The 12371-nt window shown below is 52.3% G+C and overlaps 1 protein-coding gene across 6 annotated transcripts in view; it reads right to left on the bottom strand.

Moving 5' to 3' along the window:
- The window catches only part of PARVB (parvin beta), a 144795-nt gene extending 142468 nt beyond the window's left edge, over nucleotides 1–2327 (bottom strand). Inside the window, exon 1 of one of the 6 annotated variants that reach the window (XM_034948616.3) lies at nucleotides 2139–2327. In XM_034948616.3, coding sequence (XP_034804507.1) covers nucleotides 2139–2250 — 112 coding nt within the window. In that variant the 5' untranslated portion in view covers nucleotides 2251–2327. Of the gene's footprint in view, nucleotides 1–208; nucleotides 348–395; nucleotides 585–2138 lie in introns of those variants that run through there. The other 5 variants (XM_034948618.3, XM_055105428.2, XM_055105429.2 and 2 more) reach the window with 5 other exon arrangements.
- Nucleotides 2328–12371: the final 10044 nt, after the last annotated feature.

Raw genomic sequence — 12371 nt, 5'->3', positions numbered from 1 at the left:
TGGGCTTGCAGAAATACCAGCGACTCTCAATTATTCAAGCCCTCATTATCCTGACTCCTCCACTTCCCAGGAGACCACACAGAAGCCGCTAAACCCTTCCCAATCCAGCCTGTCCCTCAATTCCTGTGCCTGGATCCAAGGAGGGTTTGTGGCCCTCTGTTTGCCAGGCACCCCAACCCTGAGAACCGAGGCAGGGCGCCCAGCTCACCCCCAGCGAAAGCAGCATCAGCAGTGCCCGGCGTCCTGCTCCTCCTCCTGCCTCCACGCCCGTTCTATTCAGCACAGAATGCTTCCTGCTACCGGAATTCTTGGTGCATTTGAATTAAACCAGGCTGGGCCTGAATTTTCTAGACACACATCAATTCATACAGGCAAGGAGGAGAAGCACTGCGTACTTTGGAATTTGGGCCCAGTCCATTACTTTGGGTGTGTGTTCTTCCTATTCCGAGAGCATAAACGGCACCTAGAAAAAGCTGCAATAGCCCAGAACATTCCGGTTCCTTGCCATTCTATGAAAGACTTTTTCCTCTGGTTCCTTCTGGCCTCCACTCAAGTGTCCCCTCCTCAGAGGCCTCCCCTGGCTCTGATCGCCCTGTTCTATGTGCTCCGGGGCACGTCATCACAGCGCCAGTTGTCTATCTATTCATTCCCCGTTCCACGAAAGCAAGCACCCCGCCCCCGCTCTTTTCTTCCTGGGGTCTGAGCAGCACCTGGCCCATGGCGGGCGCTCCACAGGCTGTGGGCTGAATTGGGAGGGGAGCGTCACTTGCGTCTATAATCGTTGCAAGCCATAAAGAGGAACCGAAATGATTTCTGTTGAGGGTGCTGATGACTGCATGGAAGAACAGTGGGGATGATAGAGAGAAGGGTGACAGCCACTAATCATGTCATTTAGGAGACGTGACAAACACCGACCAATACAAGCTACAGTGGGTCCTCCAGTGTAAGGCTTGAGAGAAGAGTGATCTATCTGCCAGGAGACCTACTGCAGGGGACAAGACCCTGCCCTCTTGGAACAGGATCACGGGTGGGAAGACACGCATCCCTGGGGGCACAGGCATCCCTGGGAGAAAATGTCTGGGGAACCAAGCGTTCCCTGCACTGTACAAAAATCCTGGGGAGCAGGTGCATGGGGGCACACACATGCCTAGAGGCAAATCTGTCATATGTCTTCCCGGAGCACACACATCCCTAGGAATACAAGAGTGCCAGGGAAGAAATGAATGGGGGACCTGCATCCCGGGGTACACTAATCCCTGGAGGCACAGGAAGAGTTCCCAGGGGATATGTCAGGCCCAGGTGGTTTAAGGAAACCGTACTGCATACCCGCTATGGGAGGGCTCCTTCCCGGGGACCCACCTGAGGCCGGCCTTTCTCCATCTGCCTTTCCACAGCAGCTCCCCTCACCTCTCACCAATCCGAAATCTCACTATAGGGCATGGTCCCGGGGCAGAACCTCCCCACCCAAGCAGAAAATTCCAGAATGTATCTCCCAGGAGGCCCTGGGCAAGCGGTACACTTAAAGACACCAGACTATCCCTTGCAACTCTAACAATCTTTAAAACGTACGAGGTTGGTAGTGTTTCGTGAGCACACGCAGTAAAAAATTTAAAAAAAAATTTTTTTAATGGGATCTCTGCAATTCTTGCTCGCAGGCCTCCCAGGCCTCAGCCCTGCACGCCCTGAGCCCCGCACCCTGCAGGGCGCCCGCGCAACACCCAGTAGTGGGTCCCCCAGGCCGTGTCTGCCCAGAGTGCCCTGCACACGTGAGCGTCACTGCTCATGGAATGCACGGTCACCCCGCGCGGCTGGCGATGCCGCTGGCCCAGGGAGGAGCTGAACACCCGGCAGGCAGAGCAGGAGCGGGCCCCGCACGGTGGCCCGAGGTCCCCGCCGCGCAGGCGCCCGCACGCGCGTTTGGCAGACTCCGGAGGCCACCGCGGCCCCACGCGCCAGGTCCCGGCCGGTGTTTACGGGTCCTGGGTCAAAGGCCTGGCCTGTCCCGAAGGTCGCGCAGCCGCGTGGGCCGGGCGGGGTGCGTGGGGGAGGGCGGGGGCGGCCTCGTGGGGCTCTGGGGCCGAGGGCGAGCACCACCGGGCAGGTCCCCAGGGGGTCGGCGGGCGCGGGCGCGCACTCACCCTCGCGCGCCCTCCGCTTCCTGGCCAGGGTGCCGCCCAGCTTGCCCAGGAACGACTCGTCCTTCTTCATCCTGCGGGGCCGCGGGGTGGGCGAGCGCGGCGCGGAGGACATGGGCCGCGCGTGGGGCCGGCGGCGGGCGCAGCGCGTGTGGAGCCGCCCGGTCGCCCCGGGGAGTGGCCGAGGGCGCGGCCCCGCCGCCGGCCCCCGCCCCGCTCCCGCCCCCGCCCCGCTCCCGCCCCCGCCCCTGGCCTGGAGCGCGGCCCCGGCGTCCCGGATGCCCGAGGCCTGCTGGTCCCAGGCAGAGCCGTCCCCGTCCCGCGCCGCCGCTCAAGCTCAGAGAAGGGGCGTGGGGCCACCCCGGGAGCGGCGCAGCCTTTTCCCCACGCGTTGGAGCCCTGGGCTCTGCTCGGCTCCGCTAGTGGTGCCGGATCCAGGGGACAGCGCGACAGACACCATTGCCACGTGGGTGCAGCCTCAGGACGTCCTGAAAGCCGGAGAGAATCAGGTCACACGAACGTGGCCGGTCTGTTGTGAAGCTTCTGCCAAGAGCCAGGCCCGGGGCAGGCGGAGCCCTTCAGAACTGGGAATTGTCCCTACCCACGGGAAGCTTAGAGGATGGAGGGCAATGCGGGGCACAGGTCATTGGCCTGACCTCCAAGGGGAGTTCCAGGAGTTGTTTCTGGAAGAGGCGACGGGGAGGCCCCAGGAAATGGCTTGCAGGCCGGTACCATGAGGTGAGCAGAAGAGCAGGCCCTGGGGACAGCGTGGGGTGCCAGGGAGGGGAGAGGAGGGGAGACAGGCCTCGCATGTGTTGGAAGCAGAGGAAACGGCTTCATCCCGAGGACTGCCAGACAGGGCTATTTTTATTTTATTTTATTTTATTTTATTTTGTTTTGTTTTTATTTTATTTTATTTTTTTAGACGTAGTCTTGCTTTGTTGCCCAGGCTGGAGTGCAGTGGCACAATCTCGGCTCACTGCAACCTCCACCTCCTGAGTTAAAGCGATTCTCCTGTCTCAGCCTCCTGAGTAGCTGGGATTACAGGTGCACGCCACCACGACCGGGTAATTTTTGTATTTTTAGTAGAGATACGGTTTTGCCATGTTGGCCAGGCTGGTCTCGAACTCCTGACCTCAGGTGATCCGCCTGCCTCGGCCTCCCAAAGTGCTGGGATTATAGGTGTGAGCCACCATGCCCAGCCTAGATACCCAGGCAGGGCTTTGAGCTGTGATGTCACAGATGTTGCCTCTGGCTGATGGCTGCTCAGCAGGTGCTGGAGACAGAGAAGGCACAGGCAGGGGGACGGTGACTTAGGAGAAAAGCAAACAGATTTCTGAGATGCTCACAGCCAGAAGCCCCAGCCTTGAAGAAGTAGGAGGAGTAGGCCAGGTGCAGTGGCTCGCACCTGTAATCCCAACACTTTGGGAGGCCAAAGCAGGCAGATCACCTGAGGTCAAGAGTTCAAGACCAGCCTGGCCAACATGGTGAAACCCCATCTCTACTAAAAATACAAAAATTAGCGGGGCATGGTGGTGGATGCCTGTAATCCCTGCTACTTGGGAGGCTGAGGCACAAGGATCGCTTGAACTCGGGAGGTGGAAGTTGCAGTGGGCAGAGATCATGCTACTGCACTCCAGCCTGGGTGACAGAGCGAGACTCTGTCTCAAAAAAAAAAAAGAAGTAGGAGGAGTGAAGGCTGGGTGTCCTGCCAGGCCATGGTGGATCACTCAGCAGAGGACGGCACCTGGGGAGAAGTGGGTTCAGCTCTGGGTGTGTGGGTTGAGATGGTTTTTCTGTCTCCCTTTGTGCTGGCTGCCCCCCAGTCCCCCCAGTGCAGTAAATGCTTCTGTTGGTCAAGTTGGTGCCAGGCCCAGTCCTCAGCCAGGGGCGTGAAGACCAAGGGCACAGAGCTTTGTCCTCCAGGAGTTTGTGGTCAAGGAGAACGTGGGCACAGGACACAGTGGCCATGTAGCGTGGCCAGCATGGAGGAGGGACAGGGACCATGTGGATGGGGTGGGGGAGAAGTGCTGCGGGCAGAGGAGGCTTGCAGGGAAGGGACATTTGACCTGGAACAAGGATCAAATGCCCTTTTCCTTTCAGTAAAGGAGGAGAAGACCCACCAGGCGGAAGAGACAGGGAGAGGACACTGGGGTGTCTTGGGGCTGCCAGCACAAAGTTCCACGAGCTGGAGGGCTCAGAACAACAGAAACGTCTTCTCTCACAGTTTGGAGAGAAATAACAAGGTCTATGGGAATTATGAGGCAGGCACGGTGGAGGAAAACCAATTGATAAATATCATCATCTCACAAGGGTCTTTGCAGATGATCAAGTGAAGATGAGGTCACCAGAGTGGGCTGTAATGTCCTTGTAATACCCCTGTGTACTGGGGATTAGGATTTCAGCAGGAGGCCAGAAATCCAAATCAAGGTGTAGGCTAGGTTCGTTTCCATTTGGAGGCTGCACGGGCAAATCTGTTCCCTGCATCTCTCCAGGCTCCTGGGGTTTGCCAGCAAATCTTCCGTGTTCCTCGGCCTGTAGAAGCATTGCCCCGTCTCTGCCTCCGTCTCTACTAGGCCCTGTGTGTGTGTGTGTGTGTGTGTGTGTGTGTGTGTGTGTGTGTGTGTGTGTGTGTGTGTCTGAGTCTAGACTTTACAGGGACACAGTCATGTTGGATTAGAGCCCATCCTGGTGATTCATCTTCACCTCATCATCTGCAAAGACCCTGTGAGATGATATTTATGCATTGGTTTTCCTCCACCATGCCTGGCTCATAATTCCCATCACCCTTGTTATTTCCTCAGTGACTATAGCAATAAGCAGATCTTTTGTTACAATATTTGTTCTTTTTTCCTTGGTTCCTGAAGCAGTGTGGAAACAGCTTCAGAGCAATAAAGGGGAACGATAGTCCTGTGTTATCATGTTGGATCCTTGGAAGCAGGCTTCAGGTGTAGTTTCTCTCTCTTTCTGACCTTCTTTCTCCTTCCCTCCTTTCACCTGCTCCTTTTTCTCCCCAAGTCAGGCCATAGAAAATGAAAATATACTTGAATCTTCCCCCACCTTTCCATCTTGGAGCTGGCCGTGGAGAAATTCTCTGACCTGCCTTGTCTGACTGAGGGTCACGGGACCCCCATTTCAGGAGGAGTCCAGCCTCCTGCCCAGGAGGAAGAAATGCTGTACAGACAGGCCTTGCGGGGCTTCACCACTCTGACTGATGGTGTTGAGTGATACTGTTTTTGTCCAATCACACTTCGACATGGTTGTCCAGCTTCAATTGTGCTTAGCCAATGAAGGCTCCATAAAAACCCCAAAGGGGGGCCAGGTGCGGTGGCTCACGTCTATAATCCCAGCAGTTTGGGAGGCCAAGGTGGGTGGATCGCTTGAGGTCAGGAGTTGGAGGAGTCAGCCTGGCCAACATGGTGAAACCCCGTCACTACTAAAAATACAACAATCAGCCAGGTATGGTGGTGCATGTCTGTAATCCCAGCTACTCGGGAGGCTGAGGCAGGAGAATCGCTTGAACCCAGGAGGTGGAGGTTGCAGTGAGCCGAGATCACGCCACTGCACTCCAGCCTGGTCGACAGAGTGAGACTCAGTCTCAAAAAAAAAAAAGAAAGGACAGAGTTGGAGAAGCTTCCAAATAGCTAAACACATGGAGGTTCCTGAGGGTGGTACACCTGGGGAGGGCAAGGAAGCTTAATGCCCCTCCTCCATCCTTGCCGTACGAGTCTCTTCCTCTGGTGTTCATCAGAAGCCTTTGTAACACCCTTTGTAATCATCCAGAAAATGTCAGTGTTGCCCTGAGTTTTATGAGCCACTCCAGCTAATCAAACCTGAGCGGGGTAAGAACCTCAATTTATAGCCAGTCAGAAGCACAGGCAGAACTAGCTGGGGCTTGTGACTGGCATCAGAAGTGGGGGCAGGTGGCTGGATGCAATGGCTCATGCCTGAGAGCCCAACACTATGGGAGACTGAAGCCAGAGAATCACTTGAGGCTAAGAATTCGAGACCAGCCTGGGCAATATGGCAAGACCCCCTCTGTACAAAATAAAAAATTAGCTGGGTGTAATGGCACATGCCTGGGGTCCCAGCTACTCAGGAGGCTGAGCTAGGAGGATCACTTGAGCCCAGGAGGTCGAGGTTGCAGTGAGCCATGATCATGCCACTGTACTCCAGCCTGGGCAACAGAGCCAGACCCTGCCTCAAAAAAAAAAAAAAAAGTGGTGACTGTCTTGTGGGACTGAGCCCTCACCCTGTGGGATCTTGTGCTGTCTGCAGATGGACCGTGCTGGAATTGAACTGGACTGGGGGACACCCAGCTGGCGCCACTGCAGAACTGAGTGCCGACTTGCTGGCGGGGAGAAATCCTCAGCCCGTTCATCACAGGAGTCCTCTGTGTTGACACTTGTGGTGTGAGAGAAGAGGAAAGGCAGTTTGATTTTTCCATACAACCCTATCTCCAAATAATGTCCCAGTCACAGTACTGGGGATTAGGATTTCAGCATCTTTTGGGAGTGCTATGTATTGGATATTTGACTCCAAATATCTAAACCCCGTATTGAAATTCAATCCCGTGTTGGGGGTCGGGCCTGATGGGGGGTGTGTGGGTCCTGGGGAGGATCCCTCATGGTTTTGTGCCATCCTCATAGTAATGAGTGAGTTTGCACTCTGTTAGCTCCCTTGAGAGCTGGCCGTCCCCCGCACTTTCTTGCTTCCTCTCTTGCCCTGTAATCTCTGTGCATGTGGCTCCACTGCTCCTTTTGCCAGGAGAAGCAGCCTGCGGCCCTCACCCGTGCAGATGCTGTGCCATGCTGCTTGTGCAGCCTGCAGAGCCGTGAGCGACGAAACCTCTTTTCTTTATTAATTACCAGCTTCAGCCGGGCACGGTGGCTCATGCCTGCAATCCCAGCACTTTGAGAGGCCGAGGCCAGCAGTCCACCTGATGTCAGGAGTTTGAGGCTAGACTGGCCAACATGGTGAAACCCTGTCTCTACTAAAAATACAAAAATTATCTGGGTGTCATGATGCATGCCTGTAATCCCAGCTACTCGGGAGGCTAAGGCAGGAGAATCACCTGAACCCGGCAGGCGGAGGTTGCAGTTAGCCAAGATCATGCCATTGCACTCCAGCCTGGGCAACAGAGCAAGACTCCATCTCAAAAATAAAAAAAATAAAAATAGGCCAGGCGTGGTGGCTCACGCCTGTAATCCCAGCACTTTGGGAGGCCGAGGCGGACAGATCACCTGAGGTCAGGAGTTCGAGACCAGCCTGGCCAACATGGTGGAACCCTGTCTCTACTAAAAATACAAAAATTAGCCAGGTATGGTGGCAGGCGCCTATAATCCCAGCTACTGGGGAGGCTGAGGCAGGAGAATCGCTTGAACCTGGAGGTGGAGGTTGCAGTGAGCCAAGATCATGCCATTGCACTCCAGCCTGGGGGACAAGAGCGAGACTTTGTCTCTAAATAAATAATAAAAGTAAAAAATTACCAGCTCCAGGCGTTCCTTTATAGCAATGCAAATGGACCAAGATGGGGGCAGCGCACGAGTCAACCATAACCATGGCAAGCCCGCCCATGTGGCCTGAGAACCTGGGTGAGGAGAACGGGGGCGATGGAAAGGACTGCCCTCCAGCACCCAGGTCAGGAGTCTGCACTTGATCTTGTGCAAGGAAGGAGGTGGCCATTGAGAGAACTGACCCAGTGTGGAGGACCAAGCGAGGAAACCCCAGAGCCAGAGACCAATTCGACAAAAGGGGTGCTGAGGCTACACACCCAGGCAGTGTCACATGGAAGTGGGGGACAAAGAGGAATGAACATTTGGAGTTGGGAGCCCCAAAACCTGGAGAATGACTGGATTCCAGGTTAGGGAAGTGAAGGGTGGAAGATCTCAGAGGGTTCTTACTCATGTGGCCTGCCTTGGATGTCACTAACCAGCAGGGAAGACACAGAAACATTGAGCATGTGGTTAGTTTTTTGTTTGTTTGTTTGAGATGGAGTTTCACTCTTGTCGCCCAGGCTGGAGTGCAATGGCAAGACCTCAGCTCACTGCAACCTCCGCCTCCTGGGTTCAGGTGATTCTCCTGCCTCAGCCTCCCAAGTAGCTGGGATTACAGATGCCCACCACCAAACCCAGCTAATTTTTGTATTTTTAGTAGAGACAGGGTTTCACCATGTTGGCCAGGCTGGTCTCAAACTCCTGACCTCAGGTGATCCACCTGCCTCAGCCTCCCAAAATGCTGGGAGTATAGGTGTGAGCCACTGTGCCTGGCCGAGATGTGGTTATTGACATCTCAGTGGGATTGTGACATAGCAGGGCTGAACAGAGATCTGGGTACTCTCTGTATCCTGGGGTGAGACTGTCATCTAGGGCAGGGGTCTCTGGCCTCTTTGAGAATCTGGTGCATGGGACAGAACCTCTAGTCTGGAGAAGCACACACAATGTCACATATGTGACATGCAACATCATTCTGAAACAATAGCCTGCTTTGGAAGGCCCCCCTTACACCCCCACTGCCCTTGGCACCCCACGGACCCCCAGTGAAGAGCCTCTAACCAGGAGAGAGCAAGGGGAGAAGAAACACCAACTGGGAGAGAAAATGGACAAGAGCCATCCTCATGGGGGATGTGAATGGGCAAAAGCTGAGGTCCAGAGGCTGAAGACACAGAGATGCATCTGTGGGGGGTCTGGTGAGTGCCCAGGAAATAATGGATTTTTGAAGCTTTCGTCAGTGGTTCCGGCTTGCCAGTGAACACACAGAATTTACAATTTTCATTTGGTTATTGCTAATTTGCACGTGGCAGAGACAGTCTGAATATGCCATTACAGTGTGAAAGAACAGTGGCCCCACATTTCAAGCAGAACTAGTGACAACCAAGTGGTGCTTAATTGTAAGAGGAACTGGCTTGGGCTTTGCATTACTGGAGGGTTCCTGGCATTTTATAGACCTAATTTGTATACAGATGGAGTCCTATGTTAAATGCAAGCGTGGTACTCGCTACTAAGAAATCCCATGTAAATAGGGCCTTCTTGGTAAAGTTTATCATCGTTCACCTTTTGCATTCTCAGACCCAAAGCACTGCATTCATTCACTCAATTTTCCTTGCACCTCTTTGTCTAGAGACTAAGATGATTTATTTCTTATTTAACACTATGAAAAACTAATTTATGGTTAGGGTGGATTACCTCTCACATCTCAAATGGGGAAGTTGGCCAGGCGTGGTGGCTCACACCTGTAATCCCAGCACTTTGGGAGGCTGAGGCGGGCAGATCACCAGAGGTCAGGAGTTCGAGACCAGCCTGGCCAACAGGGCGAAACCCCATCTCTACTAAAAATACAAAATTAGCTGGACATGGCAGTGCACACCTGTAATCCCAGCTACTCGGGAGGCTGAGGCAGAAGAATCACTTGAACCTAGGAGGCAGAGGTTGCAGTGAGCTAAGATCATGCCACTGTACTCCAGCCTGGGCAACAAGAGTGAAACTCCATCTCAAATAAAATAAAATAAAATAAAATGGGGAAGTAAAAACAGCCACAGGTCGAACATCCCTAATGAAATGGTTCAAAATCTGAACATTTCTGAGCACTGACGTGATGCCAAAAGTGGAAAATTCCACACCTGACCTCACATGACAGGTTACAGTTGAAGCACCAGGCACATAACACACAGTTTATTCAGCAGCCCCAGGGGAAAAAAGACCCTTCCAGCCCCCTTCAGCTGTAATATCTCTTGTACATAAACTTTGTTTCACACACAAAATTATTTAAAATATTGTATAAAATTACCTTCAGACTCTGTGTACAAGGTGTATATGAAACATAAGCGAATTTCATGTTTACACTTGGATAGGATGATGTCTTATTGAAGTGGCCTCATTTGTCTGGGGTGATACCCAAGATTCATTGTCTCACAGCCACAGAAAACTAAGACATGGACACACAGAGAGTGAGGTTTAGAGTGGAAGTTAATAGGTGAAAGAGAAGAGCTAGGCCAGGCACAGTGGCTCATGCCTGTAATCCCAGCACTTTGGGAGGCCAAGGCGGGCAGATCACGAAGTCAGGAGATCGAGACCAACCTGGCTAACACGGTGAAACCCCGTCTCTACTAAAAATACAAAAAATTAGCTGGGCCTGGTGGCGGGTGCCTGTAGTCCCAGCTACTCGGGAGGCTGAGGCAGGAGAATTGCGTAAACCCGGGAGGTGGAGCTTACAGTGAGCCGAGATCACGCCACTGCACTCCAGCCTGGGCGACAGAGCGAGACTCCATCTCAAAAAAAAAAAAAGAAAGAAAGAAAGAAAAAGAAAAAGACAGAGAAGAGCTCTCTGCCCAGAGAGAAATCCCAAAAAAATGCGTTGTTGGTTCCATGGTGCAATGTCAGGGGATTTTACAGATTAGTTTGAGAAGGTGGTGTCTGATTTGCATAGGGCACAAACGATTGGTTGGACCAGGTGTGCCATTTGTATAAGGCGTGAAAAACTGGTTAGAGCTAGGTGTATCATTTGTATAAGGTGTTAAAAGTTGGCTGTCTGCACCCTAATCTTTTTTTGTTTGTTTGTTTTTGTGAGACAGAGTTTTGCTCTTGTTGCCCAGACTAGAGTGCAGTGGCACAATCTTGGCTCACTGCAACCTCCGTCTCCTGGGTTCAAATGATTATCCTGCTTCAACTTCCCAAGTAGCTGGGACTACAGGCGTGCATCATCACCCACAGCTAATTTCTGTATTTTTAGTAGAGATGGGGTTTCACCATGTTGGCCAGGCTGGTCTCAAACTCCTGACCTCAGGTGATGTGCCCGCCCCAGCCTCCCAAAGTGCTGGGATTACAGGCATGAGTCACCGCGCCCAGCCCCAATCCTATGTATTATGTAGATGGATTCTCTGTCTGGCCAGTGTCATGTTGTTCGTTTCTTTATTGTATACGTGGTAACAATAGAAAAGGAAAGATGGAGTCTTCATGTTGGGTACGCCTGGCCCCAGGTAGCCCTTTTCTATTGTCACAGCTGTCTGCATTCACCCATGTAAGTTTTTAGCATGTTTATCTATGTTTGCAGCTTGATTTTTCAGGCTGCTCTTTGTTAGAAAAAAATAATTTTGGGGGCTGCTTTTTGTTAGAAGAGAGATCTTGTCAAGGACTCTTTCACCCTCACTATCTGTCTAAATAATTTCTTTCTATCTACTGTATCATTATTAAATGCAGGTTAGAACTTTTTTTTTTTTTAATTGTTGTGTCTGGGCCAGGCGCAGTGGCTCGCACCTGTAATCCCAGCAGTTTGGGAGGCCAAGGCAGGCCAATCATTTGAGGCCAGGAGTTTTGAGACCAGCCTGGCCAACATGGGGAAACCCCATCTCTACTAAAAATACAAAAATTAGCCGGGCATGGTGGCGGGCACCTACAATCCCAGCTACTCAGAATGCTGAGGGAAGAGAGTTGCTTGAACCCAGGGGGCGGAGGTTGCAGTGAGCTGAGATTGCACCACTTCACTCCAGCCTGTGCAACAGAGTGAGATTCCGTCTCAAAAAAAAAAAATTGTTGTGTCTGTTGTAATGACTTTTTTGTCTTGTATGTTCTACAGATGACAATCAAGAACTGGCTTGATGGCTGTGGACTAAGTTGTATTTCTTTTCAAGGTGAGAGGAAGGAAGGACAATGATCAAACCGGAAAAACTTTCCTCCTTCCTGGCCTGGCTCCTGTGGCGTTTACATAACTAGCTTTCTCTCTGGGGTAATCTCACTAAAACTACTTTCCAAATTGCTTTGCAGAGCAGCAAACATAAACATTAACTTCAAGATTGGAAAGTGCCACTTTCTAATAAAAAGAGAGAATTTAATGAGATGCAGAAATATGAACTTAGCTCCTTCTCCATCAATGCCGCCTTTGCTTCTTAATACGCTCCCCACGTATGCCTCGTGCCAGGGCTGTGCATACATTGTACACTTGGAGAATGATTATGAAAATCAGATTACATGCAGCTGCCCCTATTAAAGAAAACCATTTGGTTTGCTTTTGAACTGTGGCTTCTGAAGAGGCCAGTTCCGTATAATCTTAATTAAGGACAAGGAGCAAACATTTCCTGAGCTGGTGCTGCACGCACTCTGTGCCCCATGCTGGGGCCTGCACTGTGTGGTCTCAGTCAACCTCCCTTACCCACACTCTTGCCTTGGAGAATCTGGGCCTGCAGAAAGAGGGACCGGAGTCCAGTGTGTTTGAACAAACGGAAACATTGTTTCTCTGTGTATA

This window comes from Pan paniscus, chromosome 23 (assembly GCF_029289425.2).
Source record: "Pan paniscus chromosome 23, NHGRI_mPanPan1-v2.0_pri, whole genome shotgun sequence".
Lineage (NCBI taxonomy): Eukaryota > Metazoa > Chordata > Mammalia > Primates > Hominidae > Pan > Pan paniscus.
Note: the sequence above shows the minus strand (reverse complement) of the source record. Positions and strands in the feature narration are given on the sequence as shown.